This window comes from Mesoplodon bidens (assembly GCF_964165515.1).
Source record: "Mesoplodon bidens genome assembly, chromosome: 2".
In the NCBI taxonomy this organism is placed as follows: Eukaryota; Metazoa; Chordata; class Mammalia; order Artiodactyla; family Ziphiidae; genus Mesoplodon; species Mesoplodon bidens.
This window is the reverse complement of record NC_138177.1, coordinates 36,618,225-36,639,856: the sequence shown is the minus strand read 5'-3', so window position 1 is coordinate 36,639,856 and position 21,632 is coordinate 36,618,225. Positions and strand designations below refer to the sequence as shown.

Genomic DNA, 21,632 nt, shown 5'->3' with positions numbered 1-21,632 from the left:
CCTCAGCACACAGTGGGCACTCACCAAGATCTGCTCATTGAGCTGGGGAACAAAAAGCATTACAATAAGGTGGTAGTTGGAGAGCTCATCTCTGAAACCTAATTTTTAAACAAATAGGAAGGTGCTTAATACTGAATTTGAGAAATTAATAACTTCAATTCTGGCCCAATTTATTAACACCAATAGATATTCAGTTTTTCTCTTAGATAGTTTTTTATGTTACTGACTTTAAAAGTAGATTAATATCACTTCTTTTCTACTTTTTCCCTTCATCGTTTTTCTTTTTTTTAAGACGTCATACAACCTCATTTCAAAATGAAGGCTTTTATCTGGACCCTAAGTGTGCTATTCTTCCTACTAATGGGCATTGGACATTGCAGAGGAGGACAGTTCAAAATTAAAAAAATAACCCAGAGGAGATACCCTCGTGCCACAGATGGTAAAGAGGAAGCAAAGAAATGTTCATACACATTCCTGGTACCTGAACAAAAAATAACAGGGCCAATATGTGTCAATACCAAAGGGCAAGATGCAGGTACCATTAAAGACATGATCACCAGGATGGACCTTGAAAACCTGAAGGACGTGCTCTCCAAGCAGAAGCGGGAGATAGATGTCCTGCAATTGGTGGTGGATGTAGATGGAAACATTGTCAATGAGGTAAAGCTGCTGAGAAAAGAAAGCCGTAACATGAACTCTCGTGTTACTCAACTCTATATGCAACTATTACATGAGATTATCCGTAAGAGGGATAATTCACTCGAACTTTCCCAGTTGGAAAATAAAATCCTCAATGTCACCACAGAAATGTTGAAGATGGCAACAAGGTACAGGGAACTAGAGCTGAAATATGCTTCCTTGACTGATCTTGTCAATAACCAGTCTGTGATGATCACTTTGTTGGAAGAACAGTGCTTGAGGATATTTTCCCGACAAGACCCCCATGTGTCTCCTCCTCTCGTCCAGGTAGTGCCACAGCACATTCCTAACAGTTATCAGTATACTCCTGGTCTGCTAGGAGGCAATGAGATACAGAGGGATCCAGGTTATCCCAGAGATTTAATGCCACCACCTGATCTGGCAACTTCTCCCACCAAAAGCCCTTTCAAGATACCACCAGTTACTTTCATCAATGAAGGTGAGTTACCTCTTACCATTAAAAATGGAAGTACAAGGTTAATATGTTTTATGGTTTATGAGACAATGCTCGTAATACATGCCTATTCTTCATTTTGGTGATGTAATTATACATGAACATTAAATTTTGTTTTTGTTTTCTATCAACCAAGAATTGATCTTAAATACATCTCTCAGCTCTAAGAGTTCATAGAAACAGTATATTTCGTGGAAAAAGTAGTCTTTCATCCAAATTCTTACAATCTAAATTACTAGCACTGAGACAGGAATGAGTCCACAGTCCACTCCTAACCTCTATGACCATCCTCTCGGACTCCAACTAGATCCTCACGACTGCTAAACAATCCTTTCATTTACCTCTTGATGCTCTTCCCATCACCATTGTCCTCAAAAGGAACATGTAATAATTTGCTTTCGCTCTCCTAAAGCCTAGAATTAACCCCCTCTTATCTCCACTCTCAGCACAGGCACCACCTACTGCTGTGCTGAGATTAAGTCTACTCAGGCCTAGGTTCCTTGTGCTTTCCTATCTTGAAAACATTTGCACAAAACCCATGCCTTCTTGCCCTCAGTCTCAAGAGGAAAAGATATCCCTCCTATTTTCCAAAGCTAAAATCCTACCGTTGTACCCTGTAACCATGTAAGTATAAGTAAGTTTTCAATACATAAAAAACCTGAGAATTGATCCTAATATCTCTACCTCTGTTTCTAATTTCATTCCTTCTTCCCTTCATTATCAGTCACTGATCAAGGTGCCCAGAATAAAAAGATGAATAATTCATCTTTGTTGCAGTCTAGTAAATAAGCTCACTGCTAACTTTCTGAAAACATTTATTTTACACCTACATCCAATTTCTCATAAGCCATTCTCCTGAATTCTTTACAAGTTGATTTGTTTTCTTGGAGTAAAGGGAAAAAACCCAAATGCCCAAAAGTAAAAAAAAAAAAAAAAATTAATTACAGTTCATTCACTTACTTTCTGAAAAGGCAGGACAAAAAACTGCACACAGACTATGAAATAATTTTAAACAACAACAAAAACACAGAAAAAAGACAAAGACTGGAAGTATGTACATCACAAAGTGGACGTGTCTTTCTGCAGCAGTGGACACCACTGACCATTCACATCTCTGCTTTCTTGGGCCTCCACATCATAATACTCTGACTCTTCTTACTTCTCTAGGTCCTTCAACTGGCATCTTTTTCCTTCTCCTATGGCCTAAAAAGGCTTTCTTAAAGATACTCTGTTTTAGAGGTCTATACTCCTTCAAGGCTACAAGTATCACCACTGCTCAGATGACTCCTGCATGGAGCTCTCCCTCTTGATCGTAACCAAAGCTAGATGTTTGCATCTGGATATTCGACCATTACCTCACATGCTGCTGCTTCCTCTACTGAAATGCCTTCTTTCAGCTTATCTGTCAACCTGGCAGATTTCAAGGCTTAGCTAAAATAGTGTCTTAAATGTTATACCTACTCAGATTCAAACAAACGTATCTAGATGGCTCCTTCCCCAAATTGCTGACTATGCCTTGACTATGTTTTTTACATCATATTACACTGGAGCTATTTGTTTGCATGTCTGTCTCCCTTCTAGACTGAATGCTTCTGGAAGAAAGTGAACTGTCTTTTCATTTTTCTCTCTCAAACATCTAGCCAGGATTAGGTTTGGCATGCTGTACTCAGCACATTGTAAGCACTACAATAAATACTTGAAGAACGAATAAATAAATTAGTAACTGAACCCTAAAACAATCTTTTCCTCAAACTGGCATTCTCCTTTTAGAAATAAGTAAATTATTATTATAAAAGCAATAATTACAGAAGAAAATCTAGAAAACACTAACAAACTTTGTAAAAAGGTTTGCTGAATATCCAAATACTCAGAAATAAACTACAGTTAACACTCTGGTAGTAACCTTCAGGTCTTTCTCACCCCCCGCCCCCATAGACATGGTAACCAATATTCTTGCAACTTTAAAAATTAACTTTGTTCTTCTTTTTTTTCCTCTATGATTATACTCTCAGGATATAAATTTCTGTAAGTAAAATTGATAGGTAAATGGATTTTGACTTCTCTAGTTTGGTGTATGTTACTACCCATTTTGGAATTCCCTTGGCTCATCTTTGACACCTCCCTCCTGTCCCACACATGTAGTCAACTAAGTTCTATCCATGTTGCTTTTCAGTTTTTCACGCATGTGTCCCTTATTTCTATTCAGAGCCAGAACTCTAACTTAGATCCAAATTATCTCTGGAAGCAGCTAGAGGATAGAGACATCCTGGATTTCTAGATGGGTGACCTTGGCGGGGCTGGGGGCGGGTGGAAAGGGTTCCTCTGTGCCTTAGAATGTCTCTACTCTCTGTAACACAGACACAACATTTCTTATATTCACTGTTGAATTATCAGTTACCTTCACATGTACACACAGTACTTATACACACATCTAAATAAAATGCCTTCCATCTACAATACAAGCTCCTTCCTGGTAGATGGATACTGTGTCATTTGCAGATGCTAAATAAATGCTGGTTGACTTGATAACTACATTTTTATAGAGATTTGTAAAGTTGTCATTCCAAAGACCTTCATGAAAGTACTTTAACACATTCTATTGTACTGGAGTCATTCATTTTATAGTGTTCTAACAGTAACAACTGGCTAGTGTTCCATTAAATTAGGCAAATGATGATCATTATTAAGATTTCCAAAGGAATAACGTGTATGAAATGATCACCTGGGTATAGAAAGAAAAAAAAAATTTTTTATATTCTTTTAAAATATGTCTTGTGTAAGCTTTTACTGTATACAATTTACCAGTAGTTTTTACATACAATTTATAATACATACAATTTACATATAATTTATGTAAGTGTGTGAAATTTTTTTAACTGATGGTATGTACAATTATGTAAGTATGAAGATGACTGCCATGGAGTATTTTCTGTGGGTACTGATCTTAACTAGAGGTATCACCAGTTCTAGAAGAAATGATTATTCACATATTCATACACTGACACACGAAAAATGCCTAAGCAAAATGAGATACATCAGTTCTAGGTTTTATTACACATTGAGCTGTAGTGCAAAAAAATCTAGTATTACAGACTTAAATCTCATGCTGAGGATTTAGCATATCAAAGGTCCCATTAAACAGACTTTTGCTTTAATGAAACAATGGTGTATATATCCAAAATAAACCAATCCTTAATGTAAAAATTAAGCACGTGCATAACTTTTTCTGTTATTCATTATTTATTTGTTGTTATAAGTAAACATTAACTTTTTATTTTTTTCTATAAATGTTGGTCTCTGAAATTCAAGGACATAATTAGCTACAAGGGAAACTGCACAGAATTAAGGAAACTTGTTTCCTTTGTTATTGACCCTGGGTAAGTCACTTTGCCTGTGTTTTCTAGTTTGTACAATTAGAGAGTGCTGGTTGGACTGGAAGATTCTAACACCTCTTTCTAGTTCTAATATTCTGTGATTCTTATCAAATATAAACTACTACAAGCAACAATAAATAGACTTGCTATTTTTTCTTTACATATAATGTGCTAAAATCTTTGTTCATATTACTCTTATGTCAGACTGGAAAATATGTCTAAGCTGTTTGGGTACTTGCACAAAAAAGGGCAAAGATGGATGTCTATTGCTGTACTTACATATGCTTCTGGCACCAAGAAGTTCATATTACTGCACTCTACATGTAGGTACATGATCATTCTAAACTCTTTAAATGCATAATGTATATGTATTATTTAAAAAGTGTCCTAGCCAGTAACAAAAAAGTCAAATACTGTACAATTCCACTTATACGAGGTACCTAGAGTAGTTAAATTTGTAGAGATAGAAAGTAGAAATGGTGGCTGCCAGGGGCTGGGGTGAGGGGAGGATGTGGAGTTGTTATGTGATGGGTACAGAGTTTTAGTTTTGCAAGATGACAAGAGTTATAGAGATTAACTGTACAATAATGAGAATGTACTAATGCCACTGAACTGTATACTTAAAAATGGCTAGGCTGGTAAATTTTATGTGATATATATCTTACCAGCATTTTTTTTTAACATCTTTATTGGAGTATAATTGCTTTACAATGGTGTGTTAGTTTCTGCTGTATAACAAAGTGAATCAGCTGTACATATACATATGTTCCCATATCTCTTCCCTCTTGCATCTCCCTCCCTCCCAACCTCCCTATCCCACCCCTCCAGGTGGTCACAAAGCTCTGGAGCTGATCTCCCTGTGCTATGCAGCTGCTTTCCACTAGCTATCTATTTTACGTTTGGTAGTGTACATATGTCCATGCCACTCTCTCTCACTTTGTCCCAGCTTACCCTTCGCCCCTCCCCGTGTCCTCAAGTTCATTCCCTAGTATGTCTGCATCTTTATTCCCGTCCTGCCCCTAGGTTCTTCAGAACCATTTTTTTTTTAAGATTCCATATATATGTGTTAGCATATGGTATTTGTTTTTCTCTTTCTGACTTACTTCACTCTGTATGACAGTCTCTAGGTCCATCTACTTCACTACAAATAACTCAATTTCATTTCTTTTTATTTATCAGCATTTTTTAAAAAGGTGTTTTAATGACAATTTTATATTTTCGTTCAAAATGGTTACAAGAAAAATGCACCTCAAGAGAACAAACTTACTATGAACTTATGGCAAATAACAGAATACTTTTGTTGGTTTACAATAAATAATCTCCAGAAACATTACTTTCCCTCTACCTAAAAAACAAAATGTTTGAGAATGTAACTATACACTTGGCAAACTGCCATCAAAACAATTCTTAACTGTTAATGTTATTAATTGGCTAAATTTTGGGTTCGTCTTTCATAAAAGAAAACAGTTTCCTTTTACAAATGGTGTATTTATAAAAGTAAGTTCATTCCTTGTAGGTGAATGAAGTTGAGAAAGTTCCTTCATAGTATGTTAGAGAATAGATCTGAATACCAGGAAACTTGGATTCTGGCCAGGCTTTTCCGAGGCCCAGTTGCTAAAAGAGTTTGTTGTGATGACTAAATGAGGTGATGCATGTAAAAATGCTTTGTGTACAGTCTGAATATCATTATTACATTTTTTGAGTGCACTTTCCAATACATGCCTTGCCACGTATGGGAATATAAAAGGTAAGCTTAAAAAGTTAAATTTGAAAAACAGTCATTAGAAACTAAAAAAAATGCTTTTTAGTGGGTAATAAGCTAATTTTCAATTATTTATAATGTTTCCTATTAGTAAATTTTAAAAATGCAATTGGTTTCAGTGGCATATTTATATTAGCACTTAAACTAAGAGAAACTAAAGAAGACTGGTTAAGCAAAGGGGCTGAAGTAAGATTCCATTAACCAGTTATAAAAAATAATTGGTATATTCTTAAGTAACTTCAATATAAAAGCTCAGGTTGCTAACTGCATTTTAAACTTATACATTAATAAAGTAATTCATATTATTACAAGAAAGAATCTATTATCACTTTAGAAAGTATTTGCCTCAAATTTCCCAGTCCAGAAATGCTGTTGAATATACTTACCTTATGCTTAACTCACAACCCAATTAAAAAGTTTACCTCTTAAAAGATTTTACTTGCTGACCAATTATTTGAAAGCTCTAAATTGGTTTTGTCTTTTGTCCTATTTCTCCTATCACAAAGAGCACAGGATTGGGACAAAGTAAGAAAATTAATGAGGAATTCAACAACAAAAAGAAAACGATTTTCCTTTTAACTTTAGTAATTAAACAGTTTCTTTATAGAAAGAGAAGAGGTAGGTTAAATAAAGATGGTTCCCAGTAAAGGTGCTATTCAAAGTATGAAACCTCCTGTCTTTTTTAACCCACTGTTCTGTTCAAAATACGGGTTCTTAATGAAAAAAAACATGTTGGAAAATATGTGGCATGACTGGTCAATGTTTTTCTTTCTATGATGAATCAGACCTGTTAACTGGAGTTTGTTAGTCTTATACAAATTTTAATCATCACAGAAACTGAGGAAGAAAGAGACTGGTACTTCAAATTCAATGTACAGAATTCCATTTTCCCGCTTTGAGAAGAATGCAGTTGTGTCATAGAATATGATTATTTCAAGATTACTCAATGCAAGTCACAGATGTAGAAAACAAACTTATGGTTACCAGGGGAAAAGGGGGTGCGTAGGGATAAACTGGGAGATTGGGACTGACATATACACACTACTATAAATAAAATATTATAGATAACTAGTAAGAACCTACTGTATGGCACAGGGAACTCTACACAGTACTCTGTAATGACCTACATGGGAAAAGAATCTAAAAAAGAGGGGATATATGTATAACTGATTCACTTTGCTGTACACTTGAAACTGACACAACATTGTAAATCAACTATACTCCAATAAAAATTTCAAAAAAATTACTCAATGCAAACAAAAGGTTAATAAAATTCCTATTTTGAAAGAAAGGTACTTCCAGTCTATACCCTTTGAACCATTAATAACAAATTCCTGAATCGTATATAAATATCATAGATAAATAAATCAATTAATTTATTTCTGATAATATAAACCAGCAAGTTAAAACTGGCTTCTCAAAAATAAAGCTGCTACTTTTTTACTAGTCATTTTAAGAATTCCTGTTAAGCATTTTGTATGGTACAGAGAAAGCAGTAAAATATTTAATGTAAGAATGATCTATAACCTAATTCTACAGCAGAAAATGAATAAGATATGCAAGTAATAATGAGAAAATATTTCTGCCAAGACCAACAGTATACACTGGGCTAAGACAGGTTAATGGTTTACTTATAAAAATAGACAAATACTAAATTTTGATATTTACTATCTTTACTGACGAGAAAAAAAATAGCTATAAGCACTGCTAATTTTATCCATATGTCTTGGAAAAGAATTTCAACCACATTTTCCTAAGCCTTTATATCAACCAAGTCTAACAGGCATCCAAACTGTAAACATGAAGCCCACTACGAAAAAGTGGGTTGAAAATTAAAGTTGAAGATAATTTTAAATTTGCATAAATTGAAGTCTTATCAAATCAAAGCTGGATCTAGAAAACCCAGAACTCCCCAGTTTGCTTAAACATCCGAGGGCTTATTAAATAGCAGGAAAGGAACAAATGGCATTTTACAAATATTCTGTCAAGATTCAAAACCTTGATGTTTCTAAATATTTTAACAGCAATTCAAATAATCTAATGAAAGTCCAACTTGTGAATATATAGTTAAACATAAAATGTAAACTGTCAAAACTATACTCAAATGACTGCAGAGCAAACATTTACAAAGATGACATTCATAGAATAAGCAAATTTCTGAAATAAGAGAAATACCTGTATGTATTGCAACAAAACCACTTCGTGTGTGCATTAACTACAATACTAATAGGTTTTAAAATAAGAGCAATGCTCCTCAGATATCCTTGACTATTGTCAAAGTGACAATTTAGGAAAAAAAATCTGGTTAACGTGGTAAACAACTACGATGACTGCATTCTTAGACTGAAGAAATCAATTTCAACCCTACAGCCGACCTCAAGAGCTCTAAGTACCACCCTCCAACCACTGACATTTCAGACATGCAAAATTTATAACTCCGCTGGAACATCAAGCTCTCTTCTGTCTCCACGCCTCAACACATTTTACCCATGTGTGGCCTTGATCAGACCCTCTACCCCTAATGGCCAAACTCCTACTCAATCTTCACAACTCAACTCAGATGGAGCCGACTCCAGCTCTTCCCCACAAATCTAGGTTAGCTAATTCTTAGCTAGTGTTCCCATATGCCCTGCTGACTCAATCAGAGTACTCAGCAAGCTGTAGTGGAGTTCTCTCTCCCCACTTCCCACTGGACTCTATGGTTGTTTCCTTATCCCTGGAGCCTAAAGATTTCTAGCCTATCATAGATGCAGAAAAGACATTTCTGGGAAAAATAATGCAGAACTGAGGAAACCACTGTGGCTGCCAGGAATCATTTAGTTCAACAAATATTTGAGCACCTAAGTGGGTTAACCTGTGGATACACAACCAAAAATTACAGTTCTTGCTCGTGAGTAAACAAATAAACACGTTACCATGCATTACACAAAATAATTTAAGACTGGACCTGGAAATCATACTTCATTTAAACTTCTCTACCCTTCTCTGACTTGACTACGATGCGTGTTTCTGTAATGTGAAGTAGCTCATAGGTGACTGATAAAAAAGGAGAATAGTATCAGTAAAACAAAGTAGTCATATTGATTCATATGGAATTTTCCCCAAGCATATTAATGTTCTGTGCCACAAGTAACTGCAGCTGAACACAAAGTATGCTAACAGCTAACATCAGCTGCTATTTTTAGTGCACAGTTTTGCAGAACACGAGATTTTTCAGGAATACGTTATTTTTCTGCAATAGAAATGACTGTATATTCATCTTTGAATAGTCGCATTAAATTTATGAATTAAATAAACATTTATTACACAAGCTACTTAAATTGCGCAGTGTCAAGGTCAGCAACGAAGAAGAAAAGGGAACTAAGTTACTGAAGATGACTACTTTGTAAAGCACTGTGTTAAAGCCTCTGAATACTCTGTAATTTAAATTCAATAACTGAGAAGGTAGGTAGCATAAAAATAATTCACACTGAATTTAAATGGAATGTGATCTAATTTATGGCCAGTCTGAAAAGGGCAAACATTATTTTTACAATAGTCCTCCCTAGCTTAAGAAACATTTATGAGCTTTCACAAACTAACCAATATCCTCATGACTATGAAAGCATAAATTCTTAACAAAATTTTAGCAAATCAAAACCATCTATACATAAAAACGATAACATGACCAAGTTGAGGTTATCCCAGGAATAAAAGGTTGGTTTGACATTAAAAATACAATCCACAGAATTTATCATATTAACAAAAGGAAAAAGAAAAACCATATCATCATGTCAGTAGATAAATAAAAAGCCTTTGACAAAATCCTAAATCCATTCATGGTAAGAATTCTCAACAAACTAGGAAATAGAAGGAACAAGAATTTTTAAAGTAGTTATTACGGCTTAAAGGAAACTATGTTCATAATAAATGCAAGACTGGAATCTCAGAAGAGAAAGAAAAACGATAAAAAAATAATCAAATTGAAACTCTATAACTAAGACATTTAATACCTAAAATAAATATAACCCAAGAAAGATAGCATTACATATTTCCAGTTTCTGCAAATTTTTAATAGTAATCTGTAGTGCTTACAAGTCACTGTATTATAATTTTTAAAAACCTGAAACATAATAAAAACATGGACTAGAGAATTGATCACCTCTGATTTTTGTGTGTGGTTTTCAATTTCCTTGTTATTTAAAATGTGAAGGGAACTTAGCTGATTCATTTGCTTAACAAAAATGTATTGACCGTCTACTTAATAGTTAAAACAGTGATGACATGAAGTCAGAAGAAAAACAAAAACAGTCTCCATCTTCAAGGAGTAATCTAGAGGGAAGAGTTTATAGTCTCTAAGAATCCCTTCTAATGACGTAACTGTGGAACTGTTTATTTAATGAGATTAATTCTACTCCAATAAGGCCCCATAAGGGACCCTGTATATACTTGGCACAGTATAGATAACACATTCCTCAAAATTTCAACAATCCTATTATCATTACAGTACAGACTTTCTTGGACGAATTTTACTTGACTAAGCTCTCTTACTTTCACACATTTTCTAAAAATTATACATGTCAGAATTTAAAAATTTTTAGTAAAATATAAAATTTGACAACTGAAATTTCTATACTTTTTTGGTTGTTCTAATAGATCTTTAGGGTAATTTTTATTTCTGAACCACTTCATATCTTGACATACTTACGAAAAAAAATCAAAGCATCAAAACACTGGAGAAGGGTGAAACGAAATAATGTTCAGTAAAACTAGAAGCTATCTTTCTTTAGATAAAAAATATGGAAATCACAAGTTCAAGACACTCTACAAATGATTTTACAAAATGTTCTGTCATTTTAAAATTTATGAAGAACTTATCAGTGGATTAAAAAATAGGGAGTGAATTCATAAAACTGTGAGATAACATGGGGACAACTGTAGCACAGCAGTTCAGAGCATAGATGCTGGGATTAGAAAAAAGTGGGTTTAAGCCTATGGTTTAAAGACTAGCTAGTTAACTGTTTCATCTATAGAACATCTGTAAACTATCAGAAAGTCATTGTGTAGATTAAATAAGAAAATTACTATCAGTCATATAAATTGATACAACACTTTAGAAAGGCATTTTGCCAACATTCCTGAAGTGTATTCTTATGGTTGTATGAGGGAAAAAGTTAAAAGATTCCAAAAGTTTGGGAAACTGGTTTACTTCAGGGCTTCTCGGTCTTTAATATGTGAATGTATATTGTGTTTCCGAAAGGGTAACATAATATTTAGCAGTCTAAAACTTATTTGACTGTGGTATGCCATTTTCACTGAGCATCTCAAGGGACTAGTGTGTTCCATTGAAATCAAATTTTGGAAACTAAAAATTGGGCACTATGAAGAACTATAAAGCTGTTCGTACCATTTTGATCCAGTAGATCAATCCTGCAACATTTTTATAAGTATGAAAAAATGAAGCCAATAAGAAGACACTTTGTACAGTGTTATTTATAATAGCAAAAATCAGATCCAATGTAGATCCAATGTAGATCCAATCAGATCCTCAATATCCAATGGCAGTGGAATAAACATGATATATCATCAAAGATTGCATATTACAGCTACTGTAAATGCTAGAATGGAGACTGTAGTCCAATGGAAATGTTTGTTAAAATAAAAAGACAGAATCCAATTTTCTATGTGTGTTAGAATTATAATAATACAAAAATGTATGTATTTGGACAAAGACTTGCAAGAACAGTGGAAGATAAAACAAGTTAATGTTCCAGATAGTGGGACTGAGGTAATTCTTTTATTTAGTTTTTTTAAATATAAATTTAGTTTTTTTAACTTGTAGAGTATTGTGTACACAATACATAAAAAGTGGTATCTGTAAACAAAGATACAAAGGTTAAGACTCTTGACTAAAAACTACTTTAATATGGCTCTTTTCCTATTAAGTTTCCTGGCAATCAAAGATATTCTGATTACAGGACCATTCAAAGACTGTCAGCATGCAAAAGAAGCTGGACATTCGGTCAGTGGGATTTATATGATCAAACCTGAAAACAGCAATGGACCAATGCAGTTATGGTGTGAGAACAGTTTGGATCCTGGGGGTTGGACTGTTATTCAGAAAAGAACAGATGGCTCTGTCAACTTCTTCAGAAATTGGGAAAATTATAAGGTAAATCAGTGTTTCAGATGTGGGGGAGAGGCAGAAGAAAGCAGCTCTTGCAATAATAGTCATTATATGCAATAAATAAGATACACAGTTAAAAAAAACTATCCATATGTTTTTCATTATCTGCATTTGTCAAAAAGACAATTCTCATCTCTGGTTTTAAAGTCAAAATTAAAACGCAGAAAGGAAACTGAAGATGTACTTTAAAATGTTTCCTTTCAGTCTGAATGACTTACACATGTATTTAATTCTTTGCAAAGACTGATCCTAATTTCATTTTCTAAGAAGACAACTGCTTTTTTAATCATGACCACATTTGTGCCCATTATCAAGTATATTTAATCAGAGATAAACAGTCCTAGAAAAACAGTCATGTTCTGGAGGTCTTATACTTTATATTTACTTACTTATCTATTTAAAAGATTTTTTTGATGTGGACCATTTTTAAAGTCTTTATTGAATTTGTTACAATATTGCTTCTGTTTTATGTTTTGGGTTTTTGGCGGCAAGGCATGTGGGATCTAAGCTCCCCCACCAGGGACTGAACCCGCACTCCCTGCATTGGAAGGGGAAATCTTAACCACTGGACTGCCAGGGAAGTCCGGGAAGTCCTCTACTTTAACAAGGGGAAAAAATCCTGCAACATAACCCCCTGAAAATACATTTAGCATTAAGATCAGGTTTACCAAACTTATATTCTGCTGCATACCTGCAATGGCAAATGCTTATTGAAATAGGATAGTTAATTGATTTATTTTTTTTTCAAATATTAACCTACAATCTTTCAAAGGAGCTTTGTTTTATCTTCTTACATTTACTTATTTCTAATAGAGTCAAAAAAGATAATTTGTTCTAAAACAGATACTATCATTTTTATTGAATATCATAAAAATGTTAGATGTCCTATTTGACTATGGTGGGGACAATATCTATATACAAAAAATTTTTTATGAGTATGAGAGAAATCAGGAACCCTTTTTAAGGGCCTGGGTAGTTTACTAGTTAATGTTTTTAGTCGCTATGAATAATTTTAGTCCCTTCTGCCTTTGTCTTATTTGTAAAGTTTGGAGGTAGTTGTGCAAATAAATGCTGACAAATTAAGAGAAAGCAAAACAAAACAAAGTGATTATATGGGACTTCAGTAGAACAGGTGATCTACAAAAATGGAAGGTCATATTACCACTTAAATTGTCAATATTTTTATGCTATCGAATGTTTAAAACTTATCTATAAGAAGTTTACTATCTCTATACTTATTCATGTAAGCATGCTCTCTGTTTATTAACAGAAAGGATTTGGAAACATAGATGGAGAATATTGGCTTGGACTGCAAAATATCTATCTGCTTAGCAATCAAGATAATTATAAGTTGTTGATTGAATTAGAAGACTGGAGTGATAAAAAAGTCTATGCAGAATATAGCAGCTTTCGCCTGGAACCTGAAAGTGAATTCTATAGACTGCGCCTGGGAACTTACCAGGGGAATGCTGGGGATTCTATGATGTGGCATAACGGTAAACAGTTCACCACACTGGACAGAGATAAAGATATGTATGCAGGTGAGTAAGAAAAAACTGATGTGTATTCTCTGTAGAATCACCACTTTCTACGTATTAAATAGAACCCTGTTATTAAAGTACTGCCATTAAAATCTTTTCAGAAAGGTCGTTTTGGACTCAGTCAAAGAGAATACAACCTGCTGAAAGGAACAGCTTTTAGGAGCTCTTCTCTAAGGCAATCCCAAAGTGTGAACTCTGTGAACAAGGTTCTGTTGTTCTAACTTGATGGGGTGGGGATGGGAAACAAAACATACTCATCTGGAAATAAAACTTCCAACTGCCTAAAATTGCTAACAAATCCCACTGGACCCCTACCATATGCTAGACACTGTTGTAGGTGCTGAGGAATACAGCAGTGAACAAAGTTCCTGCCCTTTTGGAACTTACTTTCTAGAAGGAGACAAGATGATTTGTTAGGTGGTGACAAGTACTTTAGGAAAAGTAAAACCGAATAAGGGAACAGGGGGTGGGTGCCATTTTATGTGGGTTGGCCAAGAAAGGTAACATTTGAATGTTACCCGAAGGGAGTGAAGGAAACAAGCCATTTGGGTACCTGGGGTAAAGGTACTTCTTGCTAAAGGGGACTAGCAAGACGACTGCAGCATGTGGTATAGGAATAGCAAAAAAGCTTTATTCAGAGGGGAAACAGTCTCTTTAGAAAGACTCATTTAGGCCATCCACATAATTTTTAATTTAATTTTCACATACTTTTGCCTTTTTAACCTAGGTTTCTCGCTCTGATAAAGACATACCCCTGACAGTTGATTTATTTTTACGTTCAGCTGCGTCTTGCCAAGCAGCGTATAGGTCTCTATTTCATACCGGCAAAAGAGTAAAACAGGAAGACAAATATGATCATAATACATGGCTTATTTATAGAAATTCATTTGATTGCTAATAGTATTATTTCATATTATTTTTTTGCTATTTTGAAAATCAATTTTCCCCAAACTTTACTCTGTTTAGCAACTCCATATCCTCCCCTCCCAATCTCTCCAATCTCTCTCTCTTGCACACAAAAACTACTTGCATTTTATTTATCCTGCTAGCCAGAAAATTAAATCACTTAACAACAACAACAAAAAAGCATGTACTAAGCAAAGGGCAAAATAAAAATGGCAATTCAAGTGATCCTTCAAGTAGGTGATACTGAAGCAACAGTAACAGAATAAATGAAGAAACAACACTATGAAGATAAAGGTAACTGAAATCAGTAAGAAAAACTCCCATTGTTCTAAAAGTAGAATAAGTATTTGATGGTTTACAGAGTACCACACTTAGAAGAAACTTTTACTCTGATGTCTATATTTTTTCCTCAAAGGAAACTGCGCCCACTTTCATAAAGGAGGATGGTGGTACAATGCCTGTGCACACTCTAACCTAAATGGAGTATGGTACAGAGGAGGACATTACAGAAGCAAGTACCAAGACGGAATATTCTGGGCTGAATACCGAGGTGGCTCATACTCCTTGAGAGCAGCTCAGATGATGATCAAGCCTATTGACTGAAGGGAGACAGTCTCCAATTTAAATGACATAGAACTCTATTTTTCAGTTCCTAAAAATGTAAATGTTACATGTATATTATTTTGCACAATTCATTTCTACAGATATAGTTTTTTAAATGAATTTTACTACAACTATAAAAGGGGATTTATGAATGTAGTTTTACCTTCCCTTAATACACTGCAGATAATCTGTATCTATAATCCAAGTTATTTTTAAAATATTATTGACTAAATACAGGCAAAGTTTGTTCTCTAAAATGTAAATATTGGCCACAGTGTAAAACAAATTTTAGCTTTATTTTAAATCAAAATTCAATCATGTTCAAGATCCTTATCAATTTATTTAAAAACTTTATGAAAATGCTATAACTTCCAATGGAAAAAATAATTTTAAGATTTCAGCAAAATAATACATTTTATTTATAAAAATATAGACAGGAAATTAGAAGAAAACTCTAGTTTTGCCAACATTCTGCATTGAATAAAAGTTACTTCAAATTGAATTTGTGCCTTTCACATGAAACAATTAAATATGAATTCCTGACAATATATTTTATGTCCATTTCCCAAAAGAATTAAGAAACCCACAGTATTAAAATATGTATCTTTAAAAATAAAAAAATAACGTATGCCGTATTTCAATTGTCAATTTATAAAAACAGAAATATACAAATGAATTTTTCAATATTATCTTCATATGATTTGCTGAACATCAAAATCTCCTGAAATCTATTTTATGTTGTTATATCAGTAAAGTGTTGATATTACAAAAGTGCAGAATATTTAGTGAGCCAATGGTTTAAAGAACTGAATTATAACTCTAAGTTTATTTATTAATACTTTTCCCTCCCTAATTTACTGATCTTTACTATTTAGAAAAAACTTGTCTGCTAGTCAAGTCAGAAAGCTTGGACATCTTTACAAGCATTACTGCATACTTATGGGTGAGCTAAAATAACTTCAAGAAACTGTTAGATATTTTTCCAATACTGAGATTCAACAGCTTCAGAATGGAATCCACAGGGGTTTGCCTAGTCCAAACTGTCAATTCCAGTGTGTGTGTGTGTGTGTGTCTTTAACTCATCTTTGCAACTAACAACTTTATTACCAATCTTCCAGAACAATTTTCTTCTAGAAATTATGTTCTGCCTAGAGCTGACCTTCCCTTAATTCATTTGTGAACTAAAAATTTTAGAGAAATCTCTTGAGACTTTTGAGCAACCAATCAAAACTGAAGATAATTATCTGAACAACTCAAGTCCATCAACATGACCAATGTTTTTGCTCTGCCACATCTCAAAATAAAACTTCTGGTGAAAGAAGGTAAGAACATCAAACCCTGATGTTATTCTTTGCTTTACCTATGGTCATTTCGGAATGGCTTTAAAGTCCCTCTCTACCACCCCCAGAACCAGAAAAATCTGCTGTAAGATTTCTGGGAGAAATTAGGTATCTAATTGTTTCATCAAATCTTAACTGAATAAAATTTTACTAGGGCATTCCATTTATTTGCAGAACTACAGCATTTCACTTAAACATCCAAAACGCTATTAAAGACAAGTCTTAGAGAATTTTCACAGAAGAGGAATATTATTAAAGCTAGAATCATGTGAAAGTCAACAAACTAGAAAACTGTGCTGAATGCTAACTGCCTTGGCCACAGGGTCCATTGTGCTCTCCTTTGTAGAGGTGATATAGCTCTGCTCTGAAGTTCCTGGAAAGCTTAAGAATGACTCAGGCAAGTGAGTTCCTTGAGATCAAGGAATAAGAAGCAGTATTGGGCTTCCCTGGTGGCGCAGTGGTTGAGAGTCCACCTGCCGATGCAGGGGACACGGGTTCGTGCCCTGGTCTGGGAAGATCCCACATGCTGCGGAGCGGCTGGGCCCGTGAGCCATGGCTGCTGAGCCTGCGTGTCTGGAGCCTGTGCTCCGCAACGGGAGATGCCACAGCAGTGAGAGGCCCGCGTACCACAAAAGGGAGAAAAAAAAAAAAAAAAAAAAAAAAGAAGCAGTATTATATCATAGCTAAGCATAGGTCCTAAAGGCAGAACTGCTTGGGTTTGTGGCCCAAATCTACCAGGTACATGTGTTCCCTGGGGCAATTTATGTATTCCTGCCTCAGTTTTGTTATCTATAAAATGGAGATAACAACAGTACCTAGCTCACGTAGTTACTGTGAAAATCAAAGGAGGTAATACATGTGGTAAAACATTTAGAATAATGCCTGACACTAGTAAGTACTCAGTAGCCTTTAACTACCAGATTACTACTGCTCATCTATGTACTTTCTGCATTACCTATCATGGTGCCTTGCACAGAGTGAGTAATAAATGTACTAAAAGAAACAATATATCCAAATTTTCAGGTGCAAAATTACACTGATCCATGATCTTCATTTGCAAACCTAACAGAGCTATGTCAGCTATTATGGCAGGTAGTTAAGAGAATGGGCCGTAAGAAAAATTAAGGTAAGAATAGCCATAGTAAGGGATTTCAGCCTAATGAGAATCTTGTGAGAGATTAGATAAGTCACATGTATGGTAGGCAAGGTCCGATAGCTAGCTACTTTGCAGGTTACAAAGGAATAAGGTGTGGCTGCCTGACCTTCAGTAAGATTGAGCTATAACCTTGCAGCTGGTTTATAGAAGGATTATTTATGCTTAGTTATTTTTAATAAATGAAATGAAGCTTATCCTAAAAATGACTTAGACCCTACTCTCCACTCAGTGGGATACCATCAATGTCAAGGAAACTTGGCATCTCTGAAGTAGACTTTTAAAACATGAGATATTGGATGAGGCCAATATTAGAAACTATCCTGAAATTTAGTAGATATGAACTAACAAGCTCATCCTCAGGCTCCAAGCCTGGTTGAGTATAAAGATCAAATTTTCAGTCTAATATTCAGTTGACTCTATGAGTCATGATACAGGAGTGCTAATTCTTCTAGCATTATATTTCTTTTTTTTTTTTTAACCCCACATTTTTGTTTATTTATTTTATTTTTGGCTGTGGTGGGTCTTTGTTTCTGTGCGAGGGCTTTCTCTAGTTGTGGCAAGCGGGGGCCACTCTTCATCGCGGTGCGCGGGCCTCTCACTGTCGCGGCCTCTCTTGTTGCGGAGCACAGGCTCCAGACGCACAGGCTCAGTAGTTGTGGCTCACGGGCCTAGCTGCTCCGCGGCATGTGGGATCTTCCCAGACCAGGGCTCGAACCCGTGTCCCCTGCATTAGCAGGCAGATTCTCAACCACTGCGCCACCAGGGAAGCCCTAGCATTATATTTCTTAGGACTCCTACTGGTAATAATATAATAAGCCTGTAAAAACTTCCACAATCATGAAAATGTTTTAAATTACTTGTAAACCTTTACTAATGTGATATGATTTTTATATACTTAAATTAATCAATGGTAAGTTAAAAATTATTACATCCTAACAATTTTTTAGTCTTGTATTTGTGTCTGAGAAAATAACTAAGTAAGAAAAGAATGATTCCACTTACGATGATGCCATGACCCCTCCTCAAAAAGCCATCTAAAAATAAGCTCAGTTTTCAATTTTATCAGTGGGGTCAATAGTTATTACATCGTAATTCTATAGATAATTACAGGAAAGACTGAAGAATGAACTCAAAATTAAAACTAAAGACAGATTTCCAAAATATTAATATAATTCCACAATGCTTTCTTTGAACTATAAATGAAATGGTTATAATGCATATCTTTATAGCAAGTGAATTTAACCTCCCTTGTCCCAGTTTCTTCACTCATAATATATGAATAATATCACGTATCTTATAAATTGTTGTTAAGAATTAGATAATTTATGTAAAGTATACAGGGTTGGGCAGAGGATTAAGTTGCAAATAAATGTTACTCATTAAGATTTTTATTATTAGTCTCCTGTTAAGGTTTGCTAAAAAATTTACAAAATACATTACTGAAATATCAGCTGTTGGAAACACTACTGGCAAAGCTGTTGGAACTGGGGGAACCTGATTCTGTTTATGATTAAAATGCAGATCTGTATAGCTTCTACACATGATATTTTTTAAAGATATAAGGCTCTTAAGAGAAAAACTATGAAAATCGGAAAGAAATCAATGTAACCCCATCCCCAGCCCTTTTATATCACAAGTCTTTGAGTGGTCTAAAGTAAACTTCAGAAAATATACCATTAAAGAATGTTAGAAGAATTTTAAATATATAAAAAAGAATGAGGGTAAAAGGGGATATAAATGAGGTAATGGAAAATGGGAATGAAATTCTGGCTAAAGAAAAAGCTAGGGCTAGCTGCCATTTGGTCAGAGCTCATTCTCAAGATTCAAAAGAAAATGACTGAACATGCTTTATTGCTGTTTTAGAACTCAATATGTAATCTTAATGAGAAGAATAAGGTAAAGTAATCCATGGTGTGTATTATATATGAATTAAACAAAAGAAAGGAAAATGGAATAAAACTCTTAAAATATGAAAAGCCAATGACATTTTTTGACCATTAGGCATTTTTGAGATCAGTGTCAGAGATTTCTATACATTTAACCAAGTAAAATTCTACCAAAGGGGCAGGAAAACAATCTCATTAATTCCCAGAGAGCTGCAGAAAGCTTTGGACTTTGTTGAAACTATCTGAATAGAAATGTGAATAAAAAGCTATTATTTTTGAAAATATTTATACATAGATTAGCAAAAATTTCTCAAAATAACGTAAAACTAAAGAACTATATTCTACTAAGAGATCAACATAGGTTAAAAACTAGTGAAACATAAAAGAGGATCAGGGCTTCCCTGGTGGCGCAGTGGTTGACAGTCCGCCTGCCGATGCAGGGGACGCGGGTTCGTGCCCTGGTCCGGGAAGATCCCACATGCCGCGGAGCGGCTGGGCCCGTGAGCCATGGCCGCTGAGCCTGTGCGTCTGGACCCTGTGCTCCGCAGCGGGAGAGGCCACAACAGTGAGAGGCCCGCGTACCGCAAAAAAAAAAAAAAGAGGATCAGATAAAATCTGAATGTCCTTGTAAGTTTAGGCATGCTTTAAACATCTCATTAGCTGTGATGAGGACACTGCGATCAAGGCCTGGTAATGTTATGTACCTCTTTCATGACATAGGATATAGGAGAGATTATTCACAAGGTAATGACATCAACTTGAGCCTTTGGTATTAAAGAGATGTTAAGTTCCACAAAGGAAGGAACGAAGTCCATTTTGATCCCTGTTCTATATCTATCACCAAGAATAGCGCTAAGCAAACACTGGATGGCCAGCTGATGCACCAAAAGAAAACTGGGGGTGGGCAGGGAGTTGTATACAAAAGTGCACACAAATAAGTGTATTGTATTTAAAACAAATGAAGTTGCTGGAACAATGGGAAGAGCCAGAAAGGGATCATTTAATTAAGTCAACCAATAAGTAAGTGCCCGCTTTTATTCTATATGCTAAACATAGAGCCCTGGACCAAGACAAATTCAGGGCTTATACACTGCTGAGGGAAAGAGATTAATGAAAACAAAATGGTGCTTGTCAGAGGACAGGGGATGAGAGGGGCACTATATGCCATATTACAGATGGATATAAGGACAGCTTTTCTCTTCTTAAAAAAAAAAAAAGGCCTATTATGAAAATCTTTAAGTTGGGGCAGGGGACTTTCTCTACAAGAGGCAGAGTCATATGTAGACACATCAAAACAGTGTACTCATGTCTTACAGGAGGGCAGGAGAGTTTAAAAAAACTTCTCTGTAGCATTCTGCTTCTACTTAATAGAAAGCAATGTATAGAACCGCAACAACTTATTTCCATAGTTTTAAAAACATATGCTTTCCTTCTCAGAAAACCACCTAAGCTGGTTGAGCTACTGCATCTTCCCAAAATTACATAAATAAAGTAGAAATGAGGTTAGAAAATGCACATGAAAGAATATTTATCATGTTTCATACAACTAAATTATTTTTGCACACTGTTCTTTTTCTCTCTCTCCAGCAAAGCAAAACTTCCCATGCCAAATTCTTCAATAAGCTCCTTAAGATTGTTCTCCAATGACAAGAACAAATGAGTGCTGTTAATGATTTTCAGATTTAAAGCAATAATTCTCATATAAAACAATTTTTTCCTTGAGATTTGCCAAACTATTTCTCTCC

The 21,632-nt window shown here is 34.9% G+C and overlaps 2 protein-coding genes across 3 annotated transcripts in view; one reads left to right on the top strand and one right to left on the bottom strand.

The window, feature by feature from the left end:
* Nucleotides 1-21,632, bottom strand: part of RALGPS2 (Ral GEF with PH domain and SH3 binding motif 2) — a 156,349-nt gene that overhangs the window by 50,856 nt on the left and 83,861 nt on the right. The window lies entirely within an intron of this gene.
* Nucleotides 292-15,506, top strand: ANGPTL1 (angiopoietin like 1). The gene is made up of 4 exons (XM_081224528.1): nt 292-1,138; nt 12,247-12,440; nt 13,726-13,996; nt 15,318-15,506. The coding sequence occupies exons 1-4, from the start codon at nt 316-318 to the stop codon at nt 15,503-15,505; spliced, it is 1,476 nt and encodes a 491-aa protein (XP_081080654.1). The 5' UTR covers nt 292-315; the 3' UTR covers nt 15,506.

Excerpts from the sequence above, each read along its gene's own strand:
- ANGPTL1 (XM_081224528.1), top strand. The coding sequence starts at position 316 with ATGAAGGCTTTTATCTGGACCCTAAGTGTGCTATTCTTCCTACTAATG. Across the intron at positions 12,441-13,725 it reads GAAATTGGGAAAATTATAAG|AAAGGATTTGGAAACATAGA; the intron begins GTAAATCAGTGT and ends GTTTATTAACAG. Across the intron at positions 13,997-15,317 it reads AGATAAAGATATGTATGCAG|GAAACTGCGCCCACTTTCAT; the intron begins GTGAGTAAGAAA and ends TTTTCCTCAAAG.